This window comes from Plodia interpunctella, chromosome 3 (genome assembly GCF_027563975.2).
Source record: "Plodia interpunctella isolate USDA-ARS_2022_Savannah chromosome 3, ilPloInte3.2, whole genome shotgun sequence".
Lineage (NCBI taxonomy): Eukaryota > Metazoa > Arthropoda > Insecta > Lepidoptera > Pyralidae > Plodia > Plodia interpunctella.
Window position 1 is genome coordinate 5,657,612 of NC_071296.1, and position 24,305 is coordinate 5,681,916.

At 35.5% G+C, this 24,305-nt stretch overlaps 1 protein-coding gene across 1 annotated transcript in view; it reads left to right on the top strand.

Moving 5' to 3' along the window:
• Positions 1-224: 224 nt before the first annotated feature.
• tnc (tenectin) overlaps positions 225-24,305 on the top strand; it is a 36,534-nt gene continuing 12,453 nt past the window's right edge. The window contains exons 1-2 of the mRNA XM_053767515.2: positions 225-545; positions 21,355-21,429. Of these exons, the coding sequence (XP_053623490.1) occupies positions 21,366-21,429 (64 nt within the window). The 5' untranslated portion in view covers positions 225-545; positions 21,355-21,365. The remainder of the gene's footprint in view (positions 546-21,354; positions 21,430-24,305) is intronic.

Genomic DNA, 24,305 nt, shown 5'->3' on the forward strand with positions numbered 1-24,305 from the left:
TACGCAACTTGTTCGATTATTCGACAGAAGCCGTTCGATCGTGACAGTGTTTGCGGCTGAGGATTTTGTTAATTGTCCTCGACAAATGGATGTGCAATAAAATCAAGTGGAAGGACACCGGCTGCATCTTCAATATTGTCGATGTGGATTCGCAATGCGCCGCGGTCAAACATCAGCCCCCGCCACTGGGCTTCATATTTATACGCTAAAGCGGGCACTGCGAAGAGTTCAAACGTACGTCGGGCGCTCGGAACATTAGACGATCGAGAGAATCGCAACGCGTGGGTTGAAGAGGGCGAGTGCAGTGTGCAGTGCGTGCGGATCGTGTGTCGCTGAAAGCTCGCCGCGAAGCCTCCGAGAGTGGCGGGAGCGCGAGCACCCGCCTCGCGTCAGTGCCGGCCCGGCCGCGCCGCTAGCATCACGCTCCGACACCACCCACGGTGACCGCTGCTGCTCTCTGCTCAGTGACCACTCACACATATACCCTGCCTGAACCGTATCCTGCCGCCATCCACCGGAACAACTTATTTTCATTTGAACGTGAGGTAAGTCATTTTCCTAAAACATTTTGAATGCATTTTCTTTTTTTATTTGTTAACTAGATATAATGTATTATAATGTGAGCAAAAAAAATCACATCAATTTGTCGTCAAGTAAAGAAGCGTCTGAAAAAGCGCCGACCCGGCCGGCGAGCTTTTCCGCCGCTGCAGTTGCAGCTTCGCGCGGGATTGTAACTTAAGAGTTGTAAGATTGGAGATTCAGGAAATGTGAATCATTACTTACAGCTACAGTTACAGCAGTAATTTTTGAGATCATTACCACTACAGAATGCAAAAACTGACCGCCATATTGGTAAATTACTAATGAATTTCAAAGATTTACTAGTAATTATGGCAAATATTCTTAGTTTCGAGATTGAAAAAGTGAAATAATATATTATTATAAATTATATTCATTTTTAATTTTTGGAAAGTCAAGCTCTACAAATACTTGTACACAAATATTATTTAAGACAAGCTGAGGTTATGCTGTAATTAATTAAGGTACAATAAAATACGGAAGTAAATACAAAAAGTATCCGGTGCCTTTGATAAAAATTGCGGTTAAGATCAAATGTAGATTTTATTAATCTAAGAACTGAAATACAGCCATTCGTAACAAGCCAACAATGAATAATTGAAAACTTGGCGTACTTGTATCATTTACGCGAATAAAAAGTACTGTTTGTAACTTTCTACAATAAAATTATATTATTTTAAATAGGAATTTTTTTATTTTCTAAAATAACACATACGGTATAATACATGTTTGGTTTTACGGTATAATACAAGCTATATATTACAAATTAACGTAAAGCCACCACTTGATAATTTACAATATTCGAATTTCGCAATTTTTAGAACAACATTCGATACATCTATTTTAAATTTTATGATTTCAAATAACCTAATAAACTGTAGCCCACAGATGATGCAAAGAACAATGAACTTGACTAAACCGTTAAGGTCACATAGTCACAAGAATTTCAATGAATAATAGTGATTGATAGTTTTATTAATTTCAATAACAAAATTGCCAACATTCCTTTTTTATGTGAGCATTATTTTCTTTTATAGGTATGATAAATAAAACAAAGTCTACTGATATATCAATATTCTGTTGCTGAAAATATTATTTTGTTTGACCGAGAGCACAAATTGCTGGACCTACCGGTCTGATATGAAAATATATTTCTATCTAGGTATATAATAGCTACATTTAGGAAAAGGGCTTTCGACAATATCGAGATTTCCACAGGAGTCAATTTACGAGATACAGCTGGTTATCTATAAAAGTAGTTTTAATATATTAAAAGGTGCTAATATATTTTTTAAATAAAATGACAAACGGGAATTATATAGAAATGTTAGATTGAAATGAAGAAGGCTTGATAAAGAATAGAACTGCGTGAGCAGATCGGATGTAGCCGCGTGCCGCGCGCCGGGAACGAGCGGAACCGATTCGATATTTCACAGTCGCCACCACTAATCATTCGCGATTGTATTAACAAAGTCGATTGAAATTTTACCTAAATTGATCTTTAAATCAATCAAATATGACGCGGTTCCATAAAACCGACAAATATTATGGTGAAAATGTTTATTTATTATAAAATTTTATTTATTTTGCTGTTTAAAATATACCTAAATTATTCGATGGAATTACTAATTTCTTTTTTGGAAAATACATATACCTTTTAAGTATATTCAGTAGAATGTTTTAGCATGTTTATTATTTCCAATTAAAAGCCATATCAAAACAGCCCACTGACGCCTACTTAAAGATGAAATAAACAATACATTTATGGAAAAAATAATTAATATTTTTTCCATAACTGTATCATCCTTTGGTCGTTGTAAGTGGACGCCATCATCACTCTATCTAGAATTTCCAAACTATTCATTATGATAACAATCTAATTAACTATATCAGATATATATCGAATGTGGGCTAAGTTTCATTCCATAGTTCTTTATAGTACCTTATCTCGATATATGTATAACAGAGAAAATAGGCATTGTGAGTAAAACGAATATAGGGCAAGCGAAACTGCTACCGACTATTTCCTCCGGCCGTTTCGGATAATCGCATCCATTTTTTATAACATTTGGGGATTTGCTTCCGTTATTTATTATGCAGTCCTTCGAGCGGGAAACTAGGTAAGCTGCTTCTAACACGGTCTATTGTATTTTTTGGTATACTTTCAAGACATTTTCTACCTACATATACTACTACTATAATGTTATCATTTTATATATATATTATTATATGATATCTTGATGAAGAATTTTATTTAAAAGTTATTGATATTAGTACTTTTGTATAATATTATCAAAAATCGTTAGCAGTCTAATAACATAAATAACTATCTAAAATTTTCATAATGCTCTCTTATTTACTACAGTTAAAATATTATTAGACAGATCAGATGAAGAACTTTTCTTACTAATTTAATAAACTTTAGCGCCTCAACCAACGCCAATTCAAGTGCAAGGTGAAGGTTTCGCGGAGCGGCTCACTGCGTTATATCAGTTTTATTACGCAACTATAATGATAATCATTATTTAACCGTCTTTCCCTGCGGCTGCGCACGCTTTGTGACCGTATTTATTGCAAAAAGTAACTTAACTACATTATTTTTTTATATTTTTAAAGAAGTATTTACTTATATATTCATAACGATATGATTATCGGCTTTTACGTGAAAGCCTAACATGATTACTTTCACATTTGTTGTATATATTGTTGTATGTAATCATTTTATATAAATCATAAAGCTACTCTTATCTCTATGCCCCTAGTAAGTAAATTACCATTTAGTAATCAATATCTGTAATTACATCACCGATACGCCCAACACAGTCCTCGTCTTCGCAGCGAGGGGGAGTTCAAGTGTAGGGAGCACGATTCCCGCGTCTCGTCGCAATTCTCTCCTGAACCCGGCGTCCTAAGTACGCAAGAAAAGCGGGATGTTAGCGCAACGATGATCGATTCGTCATTATCAATCGGATGTATTTACTTATAGCAATTTGGGGCCTATAGTTTAGTTGTAATCAATCACGCTAAGCGTCGCACTCTAACGTGCAGGTTTTAGGTGCTCACCTAGAATATAATGCTTGCTAAATTAATAAGCATTCGAAGTTATAAGTACTCTAGCATCAGATGCTAGTCTCGACATATTATTTCGGTGACCATTGAGTAAATGTGTAATTTTGTCCCAATACTCAACCAACCGTTCACGAATGGAGCGGTCAAGTGTAGGGTGAAGAATTTGCGCCGCGGCGCGTTACTTCTACAAAATGATGAAAATACAGGAGAATTAACTTTAAGTATGACCACCAAAGAAGACAACCGGAAAAGCTATACTTTTAAAATCTTACACCGTGTTAATAATTATACCCACTATGTTTCAAAAAGCTCAGACTTAATACCACTGTAAGCGAAAACACGAGGCTAAAAGTGGCAATGTTGAACTTTCGGACGGGAGCGCCTTTATCTGATCGCATTTCATTTCCTCAGTCATGAAGCGTTAGAGCAATATTAATAGTATATTAAGAACGGGCCTTTGTTTTTTTTTTATTTGTTGCATTTCATTTTGTATTCTAATTTTCGTATCCCCTTGATCAGTGGAATCAAATTAATATTTTTTATACAATAAAGCATAAACATATTTTGTATTGCTATTCACATTTCGTATTTGAATATTTTTTCAGTCTATTCGATATATTACTGTAAACTCGACTGACTCTACCGATTTCTGTTGATTCGAATTGCTCTGTTGAAAAATATTTACCTATTTTTAAAATCAACAATATTTTATTTATTAAGCTATATTTTTACTTACAAATCTCAATACAAATGTACATACCAAACTTAAAATAATATAGTTGTCAGAAAAAAAAATCAACGAACTAGTCATACTAATGTATAGTATGATGGTAAGTGGTAAGTGTAAAAGCGAGCAGACGTGTCGGTATTTGATAGAGTAGTGTGTATTGTAGGCTACATCTATGTCCCGCTGTGTGTTGCATCCGCCATCGACGATTATGCTTCCTATCAATACAGAATTTTATATCAATTAACGATAATCAAACATCTGTCTTGGAAAAATATGTTTATTTTCTCTTCATAAGAATGTCTTATTAACGAATTTGCACACGTTTAGGTTAAAATTGTTTGTGATGTCTGTAAATTCTGGGAATAGACTAGTCCCAGAAATATCCCATCCCATAATTAAATTATTTTAAAAGTCATGAAATTATTCTTTTAAAGTTATTAAAAAATAAGAATTTTATGATCATGAAATTTGCACTATGTCTGCTCTTTTTATAGCATTTTATAATTTTACTATGAATTTATCCTAATAATGAAAATACAAACATCCAACTATACCATCTCCAATGTCAATTAGTGCAATAACTAGATAACCTATACGCGTGACATTGTACTTAATAATGAAGTTCGTAGACCGCTACGAAATGATAGATAGACCGCTACGAACTCGCAGCAGTTTATTTTACAGTTAATTATATGGTAAAGCCACTATAAATATTTAGCGCTGAAGGAATGTACTCAGTTATGTTTCAAAATATACAAACAATAGTTGGTGTATAGTTAATAATAATTTGTGTTATTAATTAGTGTTTAGTCAACATCAGTATTCGATATATCCTTCAACTTAGCCAAAGTAAAAAGCAGCTATAATCATGAGTGACGACAATTTATAACAAGGCCACTGGATTTCCTAAGTTTTTGCTTGCTGTTCTTCATACTGGAGCACGGAAACACGCCTAGTTGGCGGGAGCTAAATGGCTGAATACGGGCTTCCCGGGAGCCTTACTCAGCGACCCTGACATTTACTTACATGTCCACTTTTTATATTCACTTAACAAAAACAACAATACAGAATCTGTTCATGGGTTTTAACGCAAATAAGTTGCAAAGTTCGTTTCCGTTTCATTACGATTGACCGTTTGGTGTTATACTGTCAGACTGAGTCACTGGATAAATGACCGGTCGGGTATTCGTGTCATTCATGCCGACACATCGGGTACACATAAGTAATTGGCTATAAAATTAAGCATCCCTAAAAGTTCGAAAGCTCTCCGCTGACTTCGCATTAATGAAACGCGTTTCAATATGCGCGCGCGCAGTCTTGGCGTGACAGAATGCGCTCGGCGTAGTCGCTGTCGACAGCGAGGAGGGCCGGCGTCGCCATCGCTTCCTGAGAAAATAGCAACTTATGGGGAACTGAATCTGGGCCTCGCAGGTGCCATTGACCTGTGCAACCTGCCACACTCGAAGCACATGTGTTGCCATTCACATTTAATATTTACCCACATACCTTCACTCAATATGGGTTTATAGACTCGTAAGAATCGAAAGCCACAATGGGGTGAAAAGGCTAATCGTTTTTATGACGCCTGCGGCGTGAATCGATACAATAACAGGGAATACGAGTCGTTTTCTATTACGATGAAAAATAATTAATAAAAGATTTGTCGATTTAAACTGATATGATCAAACATAATGAGACATGGGCAAACGACATGGAGTAATGATCAAAATGGAATGGTCGGAGTGCGACGTAAATGCAGGGGATCTGATAACGTGGACCGCACTATGCGAGCCAAAACCGTTATTTACGGACCACAAAAATGTTGCAAAAACCCGTGAACCGTTTCTGTTTCACTTGCTATATCGTAATTTCGTGACTTGACTTTGATTTCATGGTATATTCAAGAGTTTTATCAACAATAGACAGTTTTCGCGCACTACAATTATGTAACTATCAAACCGTGCAATTCGTGATAACGTAATGAAATGACAGTATCGTGACAGTCGTCACAAAATCCAGTCCTGTCTACTGTCTGCAAAACATTAACGGCGTTGATCGTACATTAAACCAAATGCTAAATCATATAATGCACTGAAATGAATGTAGCAGGAAGCAAAATCTTATATACAAAATATAGTCACGGAAGTTATGTTCCCAGAGGAGTATTAACCCAAGTTATGGTTGAGAAACGATGAGGAAGTACGTACGAAGATGCAGGGATACTTATTAGTCCCAAAGGTAACGAACACAAGTCGACCGTATGTCAGAGCTTCGCGACACCGGTTGCTGCTTGAATATCAATATCAGAATATAGCCAGCCACTACACTGCGAGCCGGTCACAATGACCGATAAAGAGGAAACACACGAAAATAACCCTACACGGACTCTGTTTAAAACTCATATTGTAAAACCACGGCGAGCGCTAGGTGCTTGGAGCCACCAAATGGAATGTAGGTTATGATGTTACTTAGTCCGACTTTTTTGCTGGTCTAAGTTTTTTATTACAATGGTTATCTCCTTTCATGTCAATCAGTTTCGTATAAGGCGTGAAAGTACTGACGTCATTGTGCTAAATTCTCCTTGTTAACTTTGATATTATTAACCTCGACTGTTGGACCGAGGCTATATACCTACGTGGGAAAAACGTCGCCTGCTTTACTTTAGCGTGCACACTTTGGCCCACTCGTACGCAGGTTTTATTAATTATACCTACAGCACATTTACCTTTTACGACATCCATACATTAATGTAAAATAGTAATACTCAGAAATATAACGCGGATATGAAGTCTAATGGCAATATACTTAAATTCAAATGCATCATTAACATTCGAAAGATTTCATTAACATAAGAAGCATAAAGTATTGATTTCCAGGTTAAGCTCTTTCGGCTCTGTTAGCTTTTGTGCAATTTGTCAGAATAGGACAAAGCTAAATGAAATCTCACTCTTTCATATATTTTAAGTGGATATAAACATGATTTAAACATTTATTTGTTGCTATAAGGGACAAGCTGTTTATTTTTTAATATATGTTGTAGTTAATCGTATTTACGAGCAACGAACCCTCTTCAACATTTGAATGAATCCAGCACGCATTGACTGGACAGCTCGCTATGCGTTTTAAAGAGGCTGCACGGTGCCTCCGCTCATAGCACCCACACTCTAAATAACAAGACAAATATACATGTCCACTTAACCATTTACCGAGTAAAAATTCTCATGTTATGTTTGAATAGGTCTTTTACCAATTAGTATTTGAACCAATATATGACGTTTACTCCGTGAAGTTTTGTCTGTGGAACTCACCACACACTTTGTGTGACGGCCGACACCTCGAGACGAATGCGAGGCGTGAGAGCATAAGGACTCTCTGGTTAACTACTAACAACTCATTGTTTGTGCTCAAATAAAAGCCGTTTTAAACTTTATATAGACATTAAAATTTTGATGGTTTTGGCCAACATATAAAATGCATTGGTTTGAAATGTTTTGAACATTTTGCAACTGTGACATTGACCGACAGTAAACATTAAAAGAAAATCGTGAGACCGCGCCAAGCGCTCGCATTCAAAATACAAATCGTCGTGTCACATCACTATCTCCTACTTAATAAACGAGAACCTTTACCTATTTTCGTGATCAACAAACAAAGCTGTTTTATTGAACATTTATTCAATGCGGATCGCTTCCAATGATATACTTACATCATGAAAATATTTTGTATATTTTGCCGCGCTCACCTGCTCAAACATTCGGTGAACGTTCTAAAGCAGTTCACTGTTCGCGAAACAAGCATGAAACTGTTAATGACGCAATTATAACTTGTGTCTAACGCTTTTTATGCTACGAAAAGGCTTTGGTAAGACTTCATAACGTCCAGGTTGTTTTATCGTGCGGAACGTGCAATGTCATTGTCCTACGAGAAGGCTGGCGCTGCCGCCCGGAGCCGCTCGAGCGGTAACCTATAAGCTGCGTACCAACTTTATATGCAGCAAATTTTATGATAATATTAGCAAATAGCTGAACCGTTATTGCAAGTCAAAATCACTTATGTTATCCATGTTATGCCTGAAAGTGAATGTTAACACTGGAGTGTATACTCGTGCTCTGAACTCGTACTGTGATTTAATACTTGGATTAAATAGAAGCAAATAGAACGAATGATTGAAATGTATCAAAATGACTGATAAATGATGCTCTTAGCATTAATCCATCTCAAAATCACATAACTAGCATCATAAAGTTACATTAATTCTCACTTAGTCGTTTTACATAATTTGTTGCACACAGTCACCTGAAAATAGATAGAAATCTAAGTTGGATTATTAAGATCAAATTAATTAATTCTTCAACGAAGTTTTGTACTCAATCTTAGAAAGATGAGTTTCTCCGAATCAATATAAGCTTTCAAAAAAAAAATTTAAAAGTAATCCGTTATTCTTTTATTCCTTTAATCTTAGTAGGGTCCCGATGGAAATGATATGTCAACTGAGCCCGCATGAATTATTCACACATCAAGAGCACCGTGGAGAGCGTTCCTTGCATGATCTAAGATTTTGATATATATATGAACATTTAAATATTTTTTGAAATAATATGTTATACGTGTCATTTGGTAAGAATGTAATAAATAAAGGTGTATTGGGCTTGGCATTATAATGATCATTAGGTTAACAGTATTAATCTGTGGCATACTTCCTGATTCGAGACGCTTCCCTGAATTTACTTTTAAACATTCGTGCGCCAGCGTCTTCACCTTGGCAGAACACAGGAGTTTTTTGGTGTCTTGTTTTTGCTACACCAATAAAGATAATTTTCTGAAGTATTCATTCAATATCTTGATGTTAGAGCTAATCTCGGTTGTTCTCATTTGGACATGAAAAAAGCTTTGCCGCAAGTATTTCGGTGATGGAACTGCGACGTAATGTTTATTTACGAATATGACCTTGTAACATAAATATAATTTGTTGTTAGTGAACAAATTTAATCTTAAGTAAGTATAAATCAATTGTAATTGCAAAATAAAGTAAGTACTTAGTTATTTTAGCAATAAAATTTAATATTTACTATCGATTAGGAATGCTTTTTGTATTTGGCCAAATTGTGAAATACACACCATCGTATAACGATTCATCATAAAATTAATGGAGTGAGAAGAGTTCAACGATTTACAAAAATAGACTGAAGTACATATTTAGGTATAAAACGAAACGAAAAATATATTTTTCAATAAATCTTGACAGGATTACAGGACCCTTGTCATTTTGTAGGGAAATGGTCAGGAAACATGTCGGACATAAGAGAATTGCATTCTTACGCCGTAAAAGATGCGATGATAGAAAATACCTTTTTCAGGCACTTCCTTATAATATAAAAAAAAATATGTCTAAAAAATACGCGAAAATGAATCTTTTCTAATCCGTTATGTCAAAATTATTTATACACGTAGAAATACCTAGTGGAAACTGTTCATTAAAATAAAGGGGCATGAATATTTATTTCACGCAGGTTTCCTATCCTTCGATACATGCTGAGTGGTTTTCTTGCTATACTTTAAGCTAATACATCTATGAAATAAGGTAGACAATGTACAGTAGAGCGCAGTAACTCATAATTAACTTGCAAACATGATGGGACGGTCGCCGGCTGCAAGGTGCTTAGTGGTCTGACCGCGGTCACTGTACCAATTTTATATTCTCATTCCTTTGTTTCTCAGCCTTTTGTTCAAAGGTCGTCATGTAGAAGTGAAAACGTTTACAATGAAAGTTGACATAAGTAACGCACATTAAAAATGTATTAGGGTAACAATATAGAAATTGCAGACTAAATACGCAGAGCACTCCCCCAACCCATACACAATGTCGCGTGAAGCTGGCTGACTGAGAATGGTAATTATGTATGGCGGTCAATAGAATAGGCATATTAATTAATATTGTAACTTCTTAAGTTAACATTCATTTTTTTAGCGCCTTGGCTGATTGATATCCTCTATAAGACCTGGGTTTGAGTGTATTAGTTATTGCTGTATTTTGTATGTGTATAACATATAACAATAAATTATTATATTCGGATGAAAACAATTTTCACTATTCGCTAACTACTATACACATGATAAATAAATGACGTCGTACAGTATTTCAAGTTGGGGTCAAGTCTACAATGATGAAATACTTTTCACAGTAGTATCGACAAGCAAGCAAACTTTATATGTAAATTTGTTTATGTATTTTGTAGACTGATAATATTATGAATTCTTGCCGCTGCCACAGCATATCTGTTTTTCTTAAATATTACTTTTATCAATATTGCTTCCAAATTTTAGCAACAGATTTTGATGAATCGAACAGGTGGCTTCAATTTGCAACAAGATTTCATATGGCGTAGTGTCTGCTTTCTTATAGATACGGTACGAGTTTATCTGACCAAATTGGAAAGTAAAGCAAAACTTCAAAAATGTATTTAGACATATAGACAGTCCATAGGTTGTTGCAGCGTTCGACGAGCCTCGTAGTCGGGAGAAGGCGCTAGGTGCGCCCGCGCAGCCAGCTTGCCATTGTGCTCCGACTTACTAAATCAATATTTGCGCAGATGTCGGCACAAGAGCATGCTATACTCGTAGCGACCTAAAATTCATACAGCTTATATGGCAATGTTAGCGGTAAATTTTCTCCACAGCTACTTGTAATCCTTCAAATGTGGGTCGGTACTGCACGCACAAGGTGACCCAACCCGTGCTGCTCTGAAGGGCAATTTATTCAAATTGACGAGCGATCTCGACACTTGAATGGTTGTTATCAAATTGCATGTATTCGTATGTTAGTCGCCGCTGTAAATAATGTACTGCAAGCTTTCATTCACAGTAATTCATATTGATGCTTTGAATCGTGTGACTCACTTCGGAAATTGAATTAGGTACGAGTACGACTGGATGTGAGATTTGAACATCATCATAAATATTCTGATATCGAGTGAAATTGGGGTTGTTCCAATCAATAACAATTGTTTTTTATATATTTTTTTATAAATATTTACATTGCAGTTTTGTAGTACAAACCTCTATCATATAGGTACAGTAAAGTTGGTAAAATCCGTACTTAATATTAGTTACTATCTACTAAAACGTAATATCATCTCCGCACAAAATGTTTTCCATAAATAACAACCAACTTTTATGAATCTAAAATAATAGACAGTTGATTAAACGCGAGTTTACTGCATGTGCTTATATCCTGAATAATTATGACGGGTAGATATCCACTCAGATTATTATGGCATCAGGATGCGTCGTTAAACCATCGCACTTGTAATTGCCCGTCTCGATTGCGAATCGCCAGTATATAGTGTAATTATTATATACTATTTGATTGCCGTAAGTACGGGTGAGGATAACCTTCCCTCTTAGCTAGTTTTTCTAAGATGTTTTTAGCGTGTGATTTCCGAGTGAAAACGTGTAATTTCCTGAGCAATGACCACGATCCCCGTGTAATATGATAATGTGATGTATAAATATTTCATGTCTAGCGCTCTTTATCTTTTTTGCAATAGAACCAGTTATCGGCGACGCGTCCGTAGTGCGCCTGCGCCCCTGGAAATATAGAACCCGTAGCGATTGTTGCTATTTTTGTAAGGGACTTGGTGTTCATGATTCCTTGAATGTTGAGAAAATGTTCAGTATCGTATAAATTGCCCAGGCTTCGAGACGACTGAACCAGAACCGATGAATTTCAATTATATTTTTTCCGTATTGCTTATGTGAATTTCTTGAAAGCGTTTGTATTCCTAGCAAAAAGTTACCAACAATGTACTACGTACGTACGTTATAAATATACATACAATACTTTATTCATTTGTCATGAAATATATGTGTTTAAAAGTTCTCAGCCTAGTCCGCAATATTATTAGACAAATTTTTAGGCTAACATTTTTAGTTAATCAAAAGCTATGAAATGAATTTCTTCAAAATATTTGTAACAAAGATGAGAAACTTGCCCGGTTTAAAAATCATCTTGTAAGCCGTAAAATGGTTAACGGAAAATACTTTAACCCTACTACGTGCCTATGCTCGCTCGTTTAAATTTCAGTTGGAAGTTTCATTCGTCTGTAAGTACTTGCCATTCATTCCTTACACAGAGATATAGCCGGTAATGACCGGCCGGCGCTCGCTATCGGCTCGCCGCTCGTAAACTGCTCGAGCTCGACTTGAGCTTGCTACATGCAACTGCAACTCAATAGACATCACGTCGAGAGGCCACTTACTTCCCGGTATTCTCCAAGTTTTTGCTATAATTTCGCCAGTCAAATATTTTATCAAATTAAAGTTCGAAATGGGGTGTCGGATTCAAGAGTCAGCAATTTAAGATTCAATGGTTACAGCTGGAGAGTATTGTGAATGTCACAGGTCAGTGGTCGCCCTAACAGCTAGTGTCAGAGAGCGGTCAAGTCCCAGAGGGCTGGGTGAAAGAGGGCTGCTCCCGCCGGAGGGTGCATATAGATGAAATCCCCAATTTGGGCCACGTCTTCATATTAAGAGTAACATCCCATCTGCAATCTTAATCAATATAGATACAATAATAAAAGAATCTAGATTAAAATAAAACAATTTTATTTATCAATTAAGAAGATGCAAGTAATACGTCATCCGAAAGGAAAATGACTGCGCATAATCATTAATTAATGACAATACATATTACGGTGCACGATATTATTTTCCGTATTAATTGCACCATCGTGAGAGGTGTCAGTTAGCGACGTCGGACTGGAGCTTACCTGGCTGAATCGTAATACTTATGTGAATGCAGGTTGTCGCGGGGGCAACGCTCATCGTGTGAGCGAGGCGGCCGCGGACCAACAATCGCGAATTCAACGTATGCCTAGCAACAGCGCACACCAGTCCCTACTCCCGGTGCACACAGACACAACACGGTGCATACGAGCAACGAGCTTTGATGGACTTCGTGATATTGCTTCTAATGACTGAGAATTTACAAACTCCATCCCGTAGACATCCTTTAGCATTGCGAAAACTTTTACCTTAATATTTTGCGTGAGATATAATTGCCCGTGAAATATCAAAGCCAGACTAGTTCAAGATGAATTTGCATGTAAGTGCGTAAGTTCTCGATCCTATCGAAAACACGAAATGGCATGGAAACAAGATTATTCGTTAGTTGTGTAGAATGTTAAAGTTATGTGTAACGGTGTCTCGTCTGGTGATTATTCGGACTACGTTAACGATACGTGCTCGTTGCGTGCTTGCGAGAGCGTAGCATCGGCGCAGGCGCATTGCAACTCGTAGCTGCCCTATGCTTCCTATGTTATAGTTCTTATAGGTCGTATTACTTTTAAATGAAAATCGATAACAAATAGAAAGAAATATTAAATACAAATATGAATAAATTACATAATTATCTGAAGTTATGGTAATCTATAGATTAAATTCAAAAGTTTCTGGTGACCACTTCAAATTGACTGCTGCCTACTTTTTTTCAATTACTTACAAATTGATCAGTTTTATATTAAAGCAACTGCATTAAGATATTCATTTTCTGACGCATGATTTATTATCGCATGATTATCATTTAAAACGTGTGATGACATGCAAAAATCTTTGACAAACTACTTTATGATGTAGTCTACAGAGCATGATCCTACTATTCCCTTCGAACTATATAGTAAATGCGATAGTTTGGATGTGAGTGAAAGACATTAATTTGTCACTCTATCAATCAAATTCCTACTAGATCAATTTTCTCCCGTAGGAATTTCTGTATTATGATTGCGACACAAAATTTGCACGGGTCAACGAACTGTGAGTTCCTCCAGAAGAAAACTAATATTTGCCAACTTCGTACGAGTCCCTCGGGATGGAGCGAGGGCCGGATGTCGCGTCGACTTACTTCCACGCGACTATCACCTCTTGATTATCTTTCATCTTGATTTACCTAAAATAAATTAATAGCTCTCGGTTATTTGGATTACTCAAAACGATTGGAAATTGCTGTAGAAACAGCCTTCTTATACCTCTTATGGCCATATTTAGTTACGGTAAACAGCTCTCTATGAAGTCAAAGTTCGCAAATATCGACATTTACAACACATAACATATAACTGATAAATTAATATAAAATAAATAACATGGTTTGTATTTCTTTATTTGACATGTATTGGATTTCGTTTGTAATATAATTGTTTGTACTTGACGTATTTTTAATTACACGCTATTGTCTGGTGTTAACATAACCTTATCAATGAGCCATTTGTGCTTACTAAATTATTATATAATTCAATTCGTGAGTAGGTCAGAAAAAGTAAGAATATTATAATTTAAAAGCGAATTGTCAAAAATGCTGTTCTTGCTTTTTCAGCTTATACCTATTATACCAATGTCCTAAATCTACGGAAATTCATTATATATAAAAAAATTGCATGTTATACGGAAATTCATTATATATAAAAAATTGCATAGTAAGATATACTTAATTATTATTGTTTTAGTGAGGGACCGGCGGCGGCGGCGGAGCATGGATTTCCCAAACGATTTTATATCCAAGCTCCAGACCCAACCAGTATTAGAAATGATTGAGATTTAATTATTTGTTACCTCTTCACGACCCATTTACATATCCAATCATCACAAAACTGAATATAGTTAAGATTATGGAGAATAATAGGGTGACTAGGTGGGAAATTCACGCGTGCGAATCCACAGGCCAAAGCTTCCTTACATATTATAAAATGAAGTCCTCTGCAGCGTCTGTCTGTCTGTTCACGATAAACTCCAAAACTTTTGCCCATATTCAATTGATATTATTAGATCAGCGACATAGAACCAGCACGGCTTTGGAAACAAAGTCTCGATCAGATCAGCTCGGAAGGGCGCACCTGGGTGTCCGGCGCGGTGCGCGGTCGCTGGCCGCGGCATGTCGTTGTGAAACACATAATTTCGGAACACTGCAACCGCAGCGAGCATTGACACCAATTTCTTGGACAACGGATCAGAGATCGGGAAGCTGTAATATCTATGCTTTATCTTTGTTATTCTACAACACAATGAACGCGTTACGATTCTGCATTTTATAAATTTCGTTCCATAAAGCTATAGCTTATTCTTACACTCCGCAATTACATAATTTGCCAACAGAAATTCAAACCCAAGAAATACGGTGTATGTAAAGTCTGCGAAAGTTTGTAAGTATGTATGTGTTTGTGTATGTTTGTTACTCTTTCACGTAAAGTGTACTGAACGTATTGTTATGAAATTTGGTACACGGGAGCAGCTTCCGGGGCGCAGCTAGTCTTTTATAAGATAGCTTAGGTAAATTTATTTTATTCACATATTTCTTCAGTAGGAAATATTCACAGTAAATATGCATTAACGGCAAATTAAAATGTTGTGTGTTAAATATTCATAAAACGTTAAATAAGTATTCATGACACTTGATGTAGGTAATATATACCTACTTCAAGTTAATATAAATATAATAAAAGTGGTCGGCCAGGCAGGGCTTAGAGACAGCAGTAGATGCGAGCCGCGATGACCGGCGGGTCACGCGGGCGCAGTCACCGGCTGCCCCCGATGCGGCGCGCGTACCGAAACAACTTTTATACACTTCTAACCCAATCTGATCGCAGCCCGATAACAATCGGGCCATGCTAACTATCTCGCCTAGATCGATTTGGTAGTCTATGCCAGGGTTTCCCTCCGACAGACGACAGAAACAGACCTATTTTTGTCATTCTCAACGAACCATCGTTTTGGGTGGTCTAATTAGAAGCATGTCTTTATACTTACCTACTTATCTTTATACGTAGCTAGTGATCAACCAAATGACCGGATTCGAATTCTTGCTTTCGCCTAAAAATCTAGTTTACCACAATTGATTTAAACCAATTTAACTGAACCTTTCAACTCGTCAAAACCTCGTTTTTCTGCATAAATTAGGTTACTCTAAAATTACAATGAGTATTTTTAAATTTGAAAAATGTAACATTGATTTTTTTAAAATTGAAATCGGACCGAGATGTTCGGTTTCCATAGTTTCGGCAGAACACTATTTAAAAACATTAAGCGTATGTTTGTAGTACGCGTAGACATCCAATGTGCGCTCATTCGTACAATGCGCTCACGTACAATTGTCGCGATTATCGTCCGTCGTAAATTACAAGTGATTAGCATAGAAGTCGTGGACGAGGCGACGTCGAGTCGATATTAGATTCGGCCGCAAAGTACTCTGCATCGTTATTAGGCGATAATTGTCATGAAGTGTAGCGGTCGATTAACGGCAGAAGCGGCCTGTCTTGGACATACTAAGTAGTGACACATGTTGCATACCATATAAAGGATAGCAGCACATATTGCCACTGATCGGGTAATATACGAGTATGAGTGCGTCTCGGTAAATTTAATTAGAGCTCTGGTAATTCTCGAATACTTTTTTACTACTTCATCATTCATTATCTTTAGTAATTATAAAAATAATCTAAATAGTTATTCATGCGAACTTATTAAATACGAATTCAAATTATTTAATTTGAATTCGTATTTAAGCATGGACGTTACGCCAAAAATATGCAAGAAAGAATGGCATGAACAAATAAAAAGGTGCAAATTGTTTCATAAAAAAACAATAAATAATAAATATTAAATTACAAATAAATATTGTAACCTATACTATGGTCACGTAATTTTAAATCCTTCGCCTTTTTTACGGCTTTTTGGAAGTATACAACCATTGATGGTTGTACCAGGGAACACATTTTTAACAGCATTAATTATTGCAGTTTCATAATCGCACTTAAAATAGCCCATGCTTAAGCCCAATAAATCTTTCATTACTTTAAAAAAACGACCATACGTCTCTTCAGTCTTATTTGGCAACAAATCATAAACCAGTGGGCAAATATTTGTAGCATTTTTGTTAGATCCCAAATCAACATATATACATCTGCCAATGAATTCGAAGGTAGATATTAATTTTTAATGTAACAATCATGTGCGTTTTGTTTTAGCAATGGGTATAATATTTTTTGGACGCTTTGTAGTATTTATTGGAAATAATATTAATAATTTAATAAATTTATTATATAATACATAAAATTATTAATAATTTGGGTATAAATATGAGCACTTGTGCATATTAACTAATTGATTACATCAAGTGTCAACAGATGGCGCTACAAAAAAGTTATTTTAAGGGTCTGTAATCTCCATACAAAGAACTGAAACAAAAAAAATTTTTTTTTCATCAAACCCTTAGTCGTAAATATATAGATAACCCTCAAAAAGGTTAATGCGAAAGTAACTCTGTCTTTAAAACGAAATCTGTCATTTTAGTACTCTGTCATTTTGCAATCCTGTCTTTTTGATTTATCAAAAAGACAGATTTATCTGTCTTTTTAATAATCTGGCAATTTGTGACAAATTACAAAGACCTGGCGATTTACAAATCTGGCATTTTTAATTTCTGACGTTCTCGTACCAAACCAAATCAACGGTTAAGTATCGTAGCACTCGTAACGCTGTAGCTCTACATCTCTACGCTCTACGCTAATCATTGACAGCGCTCGTCACAGTCACAAGGGAACAATTAAACCCAAATTTTTTGAGGTTTTCCGCCACATGCTTTTCAAATGAAGCTTTATATAAATCGCATTAACTGTTACTTTTTACGCCACACCGCTGGAGCAAACGGTACCCCAAATTATATCTTGGGAATTGGGCCCCATTGTGTGTTAGCAAGAATTGATGTTCCCGAGATTGGACAATCATAACAATTTAAAGTAGCGTATTACTTTGAGTGAGAGCGTCATTATATGCCGTTTCCTATTTTATCTGTTTACATCAACGTCAACATTAATATTTTAAAAAAAAGAATAGCTACGGTTATATTAGTTGAATTTAACCACGTTTTGTTTAATTAATAAATAAAATATATATTTCTTAGAAAGGCTTTGCCCTACCACTTATGTGGGCAGAACATAAAATATTTTTGAAAGATTGACTTGCCGAATACTAATACTTAAACTTTATTTTATAGAAACCTTTATCAGTGGAAATATATGTAAAGATGAAAGTACAGTATCTACATGCTTAGGGGCTTTCATTTTCCCATAAAAACATGCGGTGAAAATGTATTGTACTATTAGACTAACGACAATGAGATGCTCTTAACGTCACGAACACGTGGTATTTTAGTAGAGCAAATAAATAGATAGTGGTGAGTTCTCTCCGCACCCTCACCCTCCCGGCGTGACTTGCGGAGAGCGTCTAGACGGAGGGACGCGGCCAAAATACACACCAACACAACTAAACCTATACATTCATACCTCAATAAGTGGAATCATTACAATTTGGAGAATAGTCATTGTTTTTGACAATTTTTATTTCTTCGGAAATAATATGTAGGTATGTGATTGTGTAAAAATGTTGCTAAAACATATTTTATGCAATTCAAAGAAAATTACAAAAGAAAGAAAAACAATGAAAGAATACGAGCCCCTTCCGCTTCTAGTGGCTGTGGGGAGGTTGTTGAAAGTACGTGAAAGGTGTGTATGGTTCGTAATGAGCAGGTACTCGTAGATATGTAGCGTAGCGATGTGGTGCGCACGAGAGGCAAGCCCCCCGTTCCCACGGTAACGCACGGCCAGCCTCCAGCCTGCAGTTACAACCATTTGCTAGCTATTGACTCTTTCAGTGCCGGTTATAAATACTTTACTGCAACATTAACTACGCAAAAAATTTAATTCTTGTAAACCATTGACGTGTGACGCCTTAGTGGAGTCAATGCGAATAAATTTATTGACGTGAGACTTAAACAATAAGTAATAGAGATTGCAATTTTATACAGTTTTCTTACTTATACTGCTTAACGATTATCATAATTTTGAAATTAATGTTAGTCAATTAAGAGTATACATTTCGCTCAACCATCAGCCTTTGGGCCTTTATACACAAATATTTTTGGATGGAAAAAAGTTTGGATTAAAATAACACTATATGGGTTTGCCGTCAACAAAGAAAAAAAGAATATTGTTAAAAGTTTATATTGTAGCGGTTTCCAGAATGTAGCTGTGTGGTTGTGCTGAAAATCCTTTAAAAGTACTAACATTGTTTTGAATAGTCACCGCGTGCAGCAGTGAATGGACAGTTAAACTCCCTATTCACTCATAGGTAAATAGGCACATTTTTGCGTTTCCGCGTTCCTTCGCATACACTGTAAGGTAGTGAATGGCATACGGTAAACGTACACAATGATTTACTGGAATAAAATGGCTTGAATTATGGTGTTTCCTTGATATCGTAATTGCATATCAAGTTACAATAAATTGATAGAATATATATGACTTTAATCTTTTATACTACTTATTCATTGTAATAGAATCTAAACAGTAATTATAGATTTGTATAAATTTCGTACTTTGAATAAAGTTAGAAAACTAATCTTGTGAGAAAAATCTGCGATATAGCTAATGCGATTTGACGAGCACATCAGGAATACATTAGATTTATTTGACGCGTGTGTGCTACATCGGATAACGTCTCATCTTCACAAGGGTGCACACATGGCCGAGCCCTTCCTCGCCACTTGCCTCGTCCCGCCACTCAGGCACGCGTCCTTTCCGCTCATGAATAGGGTTACTTTATAGGTATTTATTAATGTATCAAATAAGTACATAACTAATTAAAATAACATTTTCATACAAACGTCGTTTCGAGACGAATCAAAGTTCGATGTGAAAATTTTCAGCTCAATTGTAAAACCTAAATGGCTCATATTCATTGTTAGTATTTTTGTTAGTCTGATTAGAGTAATATTTTAATGTCGGCTTAACTCAAGAAATGACATAACAAATCCTGTACCACCATGTGTTGACCAACAATTTTACGACTGAAATGAAAATGTAACTTCGTGAACCGTCACGGAATTATTGAGGCAACTTATTACAGACGTCAGTAAATTGCAATACCATGTCTAATTTGATAATATGCAAACTTTTCAGTAATTAAAGCTAAGTGAGTTGCAGAGGTAATTAGATAAAGAAAGGCTTAGCAGCAGTGTGTTGTTTTGTGGGGAATATTCATTGGGAGAGTACAATATTTGTGAACGCCAGATAGAGTCAAGAGCGATGGTAATGACACAAAGTTCCAAAACAACCCAAGTGCAGAAATTAGGTTCGAGTAGGTAATTTACTTTTAGAATAATCTATGTAAATTAGGGGAATGAGAAGAATAAAAAATAAGTTTGTTAAAGAAGGGCTAATGAATGTTTTATTTGCTCAACCTATACGTTTTTTTGATTATTGTGATTTATCGCGTCTACTAATGTATTTTTATTAGAAGTATGTTATTTGATAATTCATTGCGAAAATTATTTGCGACGTCGCAAAATAGTCGCTCACTTAGATGAGCATTTTTTAGTCTTTATTGTTCAAAATACACGCATTTATTTAACCGTCAACCTTTAGGTCATCAAGTAGGTAACTTCATGTGGGTGTAAAATAAAGGAAACTTTTTTCTTTATCGTGGCTACTTAGTTTGTGTTGAAGCTGTTAGGGAGGGTGAAGTAATTCATTGTGTCATTGTAGGACGAGCTCTGTATCTTAATGATCATCATATAGGTTGACCTGGCTCTTAGATATTTATCTATAGTACATATATAGTGTCGTTGAGTTATTATCTCATAACACAAGTCTTGACATTACTTTGTGGCGAACTTAATCTGTGTGATTAGTCCTTACTTATTTGTTTGTTTGTAATAACTTTATTGCCCGAAAATAAGTTCGTTAATTATAATTAATACAAGAAAGATACATGTACAATGCTGGACTTATTGTATGCATACAATAGCAAGCAAGTTAGAAGTAATACCGTACAATGTGAATAGAAAACTATATAAAAAAATGAACAAAATACATATATACATAAGAATACATATTAATTACAATTATTTATATTTATTTGTTGTTTTTTTGCAGACGGGAGGCAGATGGACAGGCGCGCGGCGGGCGCGCTGCTGGCGCTGGCCGCGTGCATCGCGAGCTCGGCTGCAGGTAACCATTTTCACCACTCACTGCTCAAAAATTGACAGAATGTATATGAGTTTCTTTTAATTCGTATACTCCTACAGGTGTAGATTTGTAAGGTATCTTCAAATACATTGCGTAACCCCAGCTGACATGTGATGTGTGTGAGTTATCCTAAAATACATTGTGCTATATTGACATCACATATGTTATGTATCCACCTATTTGGGCATAAGATTTTATCATCACTATTGAGATTTTACGACACGCGGAAGATCGTAGATCTACTTTAACTTGCAAGATGAATTTACAAACAAAAGGTTGTAAAATCTACGTGAATTAACACAAAAAATTTATAATTTTAAATCATCAACGGTGATTATTAATTCTCGCACACACACAAAATACGTTTACAATTAACAGGAAAAACAAACAGGAAAATTAGTCAAATATAATTTGCTTGATTCGATTACCAATAGAATGCAATTCAAAATAACTAAAATTTAAAAAATAAAACACGTATTGAACTGACTGAATGAAAATGTGTTTCGGTATTTTTTTATTTATTTTCTTGAGAGCCAGTTCTGAGTGTGAAATCAATACTTGTCATAAAAATTTACATATTTGTTATCCGATTAAGCTACATGTGTACGTAAAATTCAATCCGAGTCATTTGTTATCAGCAGTTTAGTCATCTCCAGAATGCATTCAACATTGAATTTATCAAACATTGAATTTATTTGTAAATCAATAGAGGATTTTAGCTACGCTAGTTTTTCAATAGGGAGTGATAAATGTACAGTAATCTGCACATTTATCCCGCCAGAATACAGCACTGTATGTTAGGTACACAAAAGTTTTGCCGCCTTTTGCTATGTCGATAAAAATGTTATTTTAGAGTACTTTATTAATCCTTTCATAATGTAAGCATTCGTTTGTGAAAATATACAACAATGTAGCATATTCGGGTGTCGAAAAATTAGAAAATATCGTTTTCCATAAGATAAAAAAACTTTGAAAACTATGGGATACGCCTCATGCTGTAAAACTTTCGAGTCAGTAAACGGTCGAAAAGAAGCTCGGAACACTTCACACGTGAAGACTTATTAAAATATGGACTTCATACAGGTAAGATCTTCAGTCAAAATCAAGTTTATATCAGTTTATGACCACAGTTGACCAAATAATGCACAACATAACCTAAAATAGTGTTATTATTTTCAGGATAATACACTAAATCATTCCTTTTTCCTTAAACTCGCACCACGATTGCATAGAAGGTACTTTTGGTCGTAAATCTGCAACAATATTGAAAATTGGCGCTTTTTGCCTCCATTTGCTATGTTTGTGTACCTTAGTTGTACCTGTAGTGCAGTGCCATTGGCGCTGAGCTTTGAGTATTCTTATGTCTCATTATTGAATCTTAATGTTGAGTTGGAAAACTATTTAGTAACTTACTGTTAGTTAATCGTTTCTTACGGCACGACAATATACATAGAAAATCGGTACTGTTAGCGTAATTATAGGAGTTACATGTGTAATTGTGTTTATAAGAAATTCCAATATTTTAGGAGGTTTTGCAGTTTGTAAAATAAATCAATTAAATAAAAAAAAAGAATGTCACGAGAAATGTTCTGTCCTAAATGCTACTATTAATAATTAACTTTTTCATTCATAACAAGAAGTTCTTAATCATAATAGACGTGGTCAATGACTTTTGGCTAATAAAATGCTAATAATATTGTCGTTTTTAAATTAGTCAAGTATTCGGCATTCGGAACGTTTTGAATTTTAATGTAGTTTTGTCGATGCCACGGTAATTCTTTTATTTTATTGTAATATAAATTTTTAGAAACAGGTATCTACCGTTGCGTCTGGTGACCCGTTTAATCTGTTTGGCCGATAATACTTATTCAAAAAACATAATACCATCACCTTTTATCAGACTAGAGCTACGAGAAAATTTTGTATACCCACGTAATCCTTATCCTAAAATTTTATAGCTACTTGTATATAAATAGCGTTTGCTTCGCCTGCGTGATTTTCCCACGGGAAAATTTAATTTTCCGAGATGAAAAGTACCCCATGACCTTTTCCGTACTTCAAACTACATGTATGATAATTTCAAGAACATTGGTTGAGAAGATAGAGCGTTAAGAGGTAACAAACAAATTTTGCCCGCGGCTTCGCCTGCATAAATTTCATAGCAAAATCTCAATAATTTATTTAACGCGTATTCTGTAAGACTGGTAAACATATATGATTCAAATTCATATTTTATCTCATCTTTAGTTCAATTTCCAGTTTGCCGCTACTTGTCCCATTACGTTTTTCGCAATGTGTCCCGCATCGTTTCCCACTACTTGCCTCGCCCATTTTCCACTACGACTCCCACTCCTACTTTCTGTAACGCGTGCCGTCCCATTTTCCATGACGTGTTACTACCTGGTTTTTTGTTAACTACAAACTTAAATTAAACATTTTATAGGTCTCTCTTCAAAAATAATGAAGTTTCATATAAATTTCCACCCCTAAATCATTCCCCTAGAGATTTTCAAAATATAATGCATAATTATAGATAATTCATTATTATATTTGCTTCTTTTTCCTCTTACCTAATATTTCAAGTTATTTACTACAAAGAGTATGTTTACCAATTTTCAGCTTTTTATCTTGAAAATTGTATTAAGTCCCTTACAATCTTTCACTCCCTTTCAAAGGGGTTGAGGGTTAATTTTCAGAAAAATCTAAAACACGTATTCATTAATTTATTGTAAACTAAAATCCAAATTTTCAAGTCACTAACTTCAATGGTGTAGAACTTTCATATAAAAGTTTTTCACCCCTTTCACCCACTTCGGGGTGAAAAAAATCCAAAAATCCTCTCTTAGTGCTCACCTACA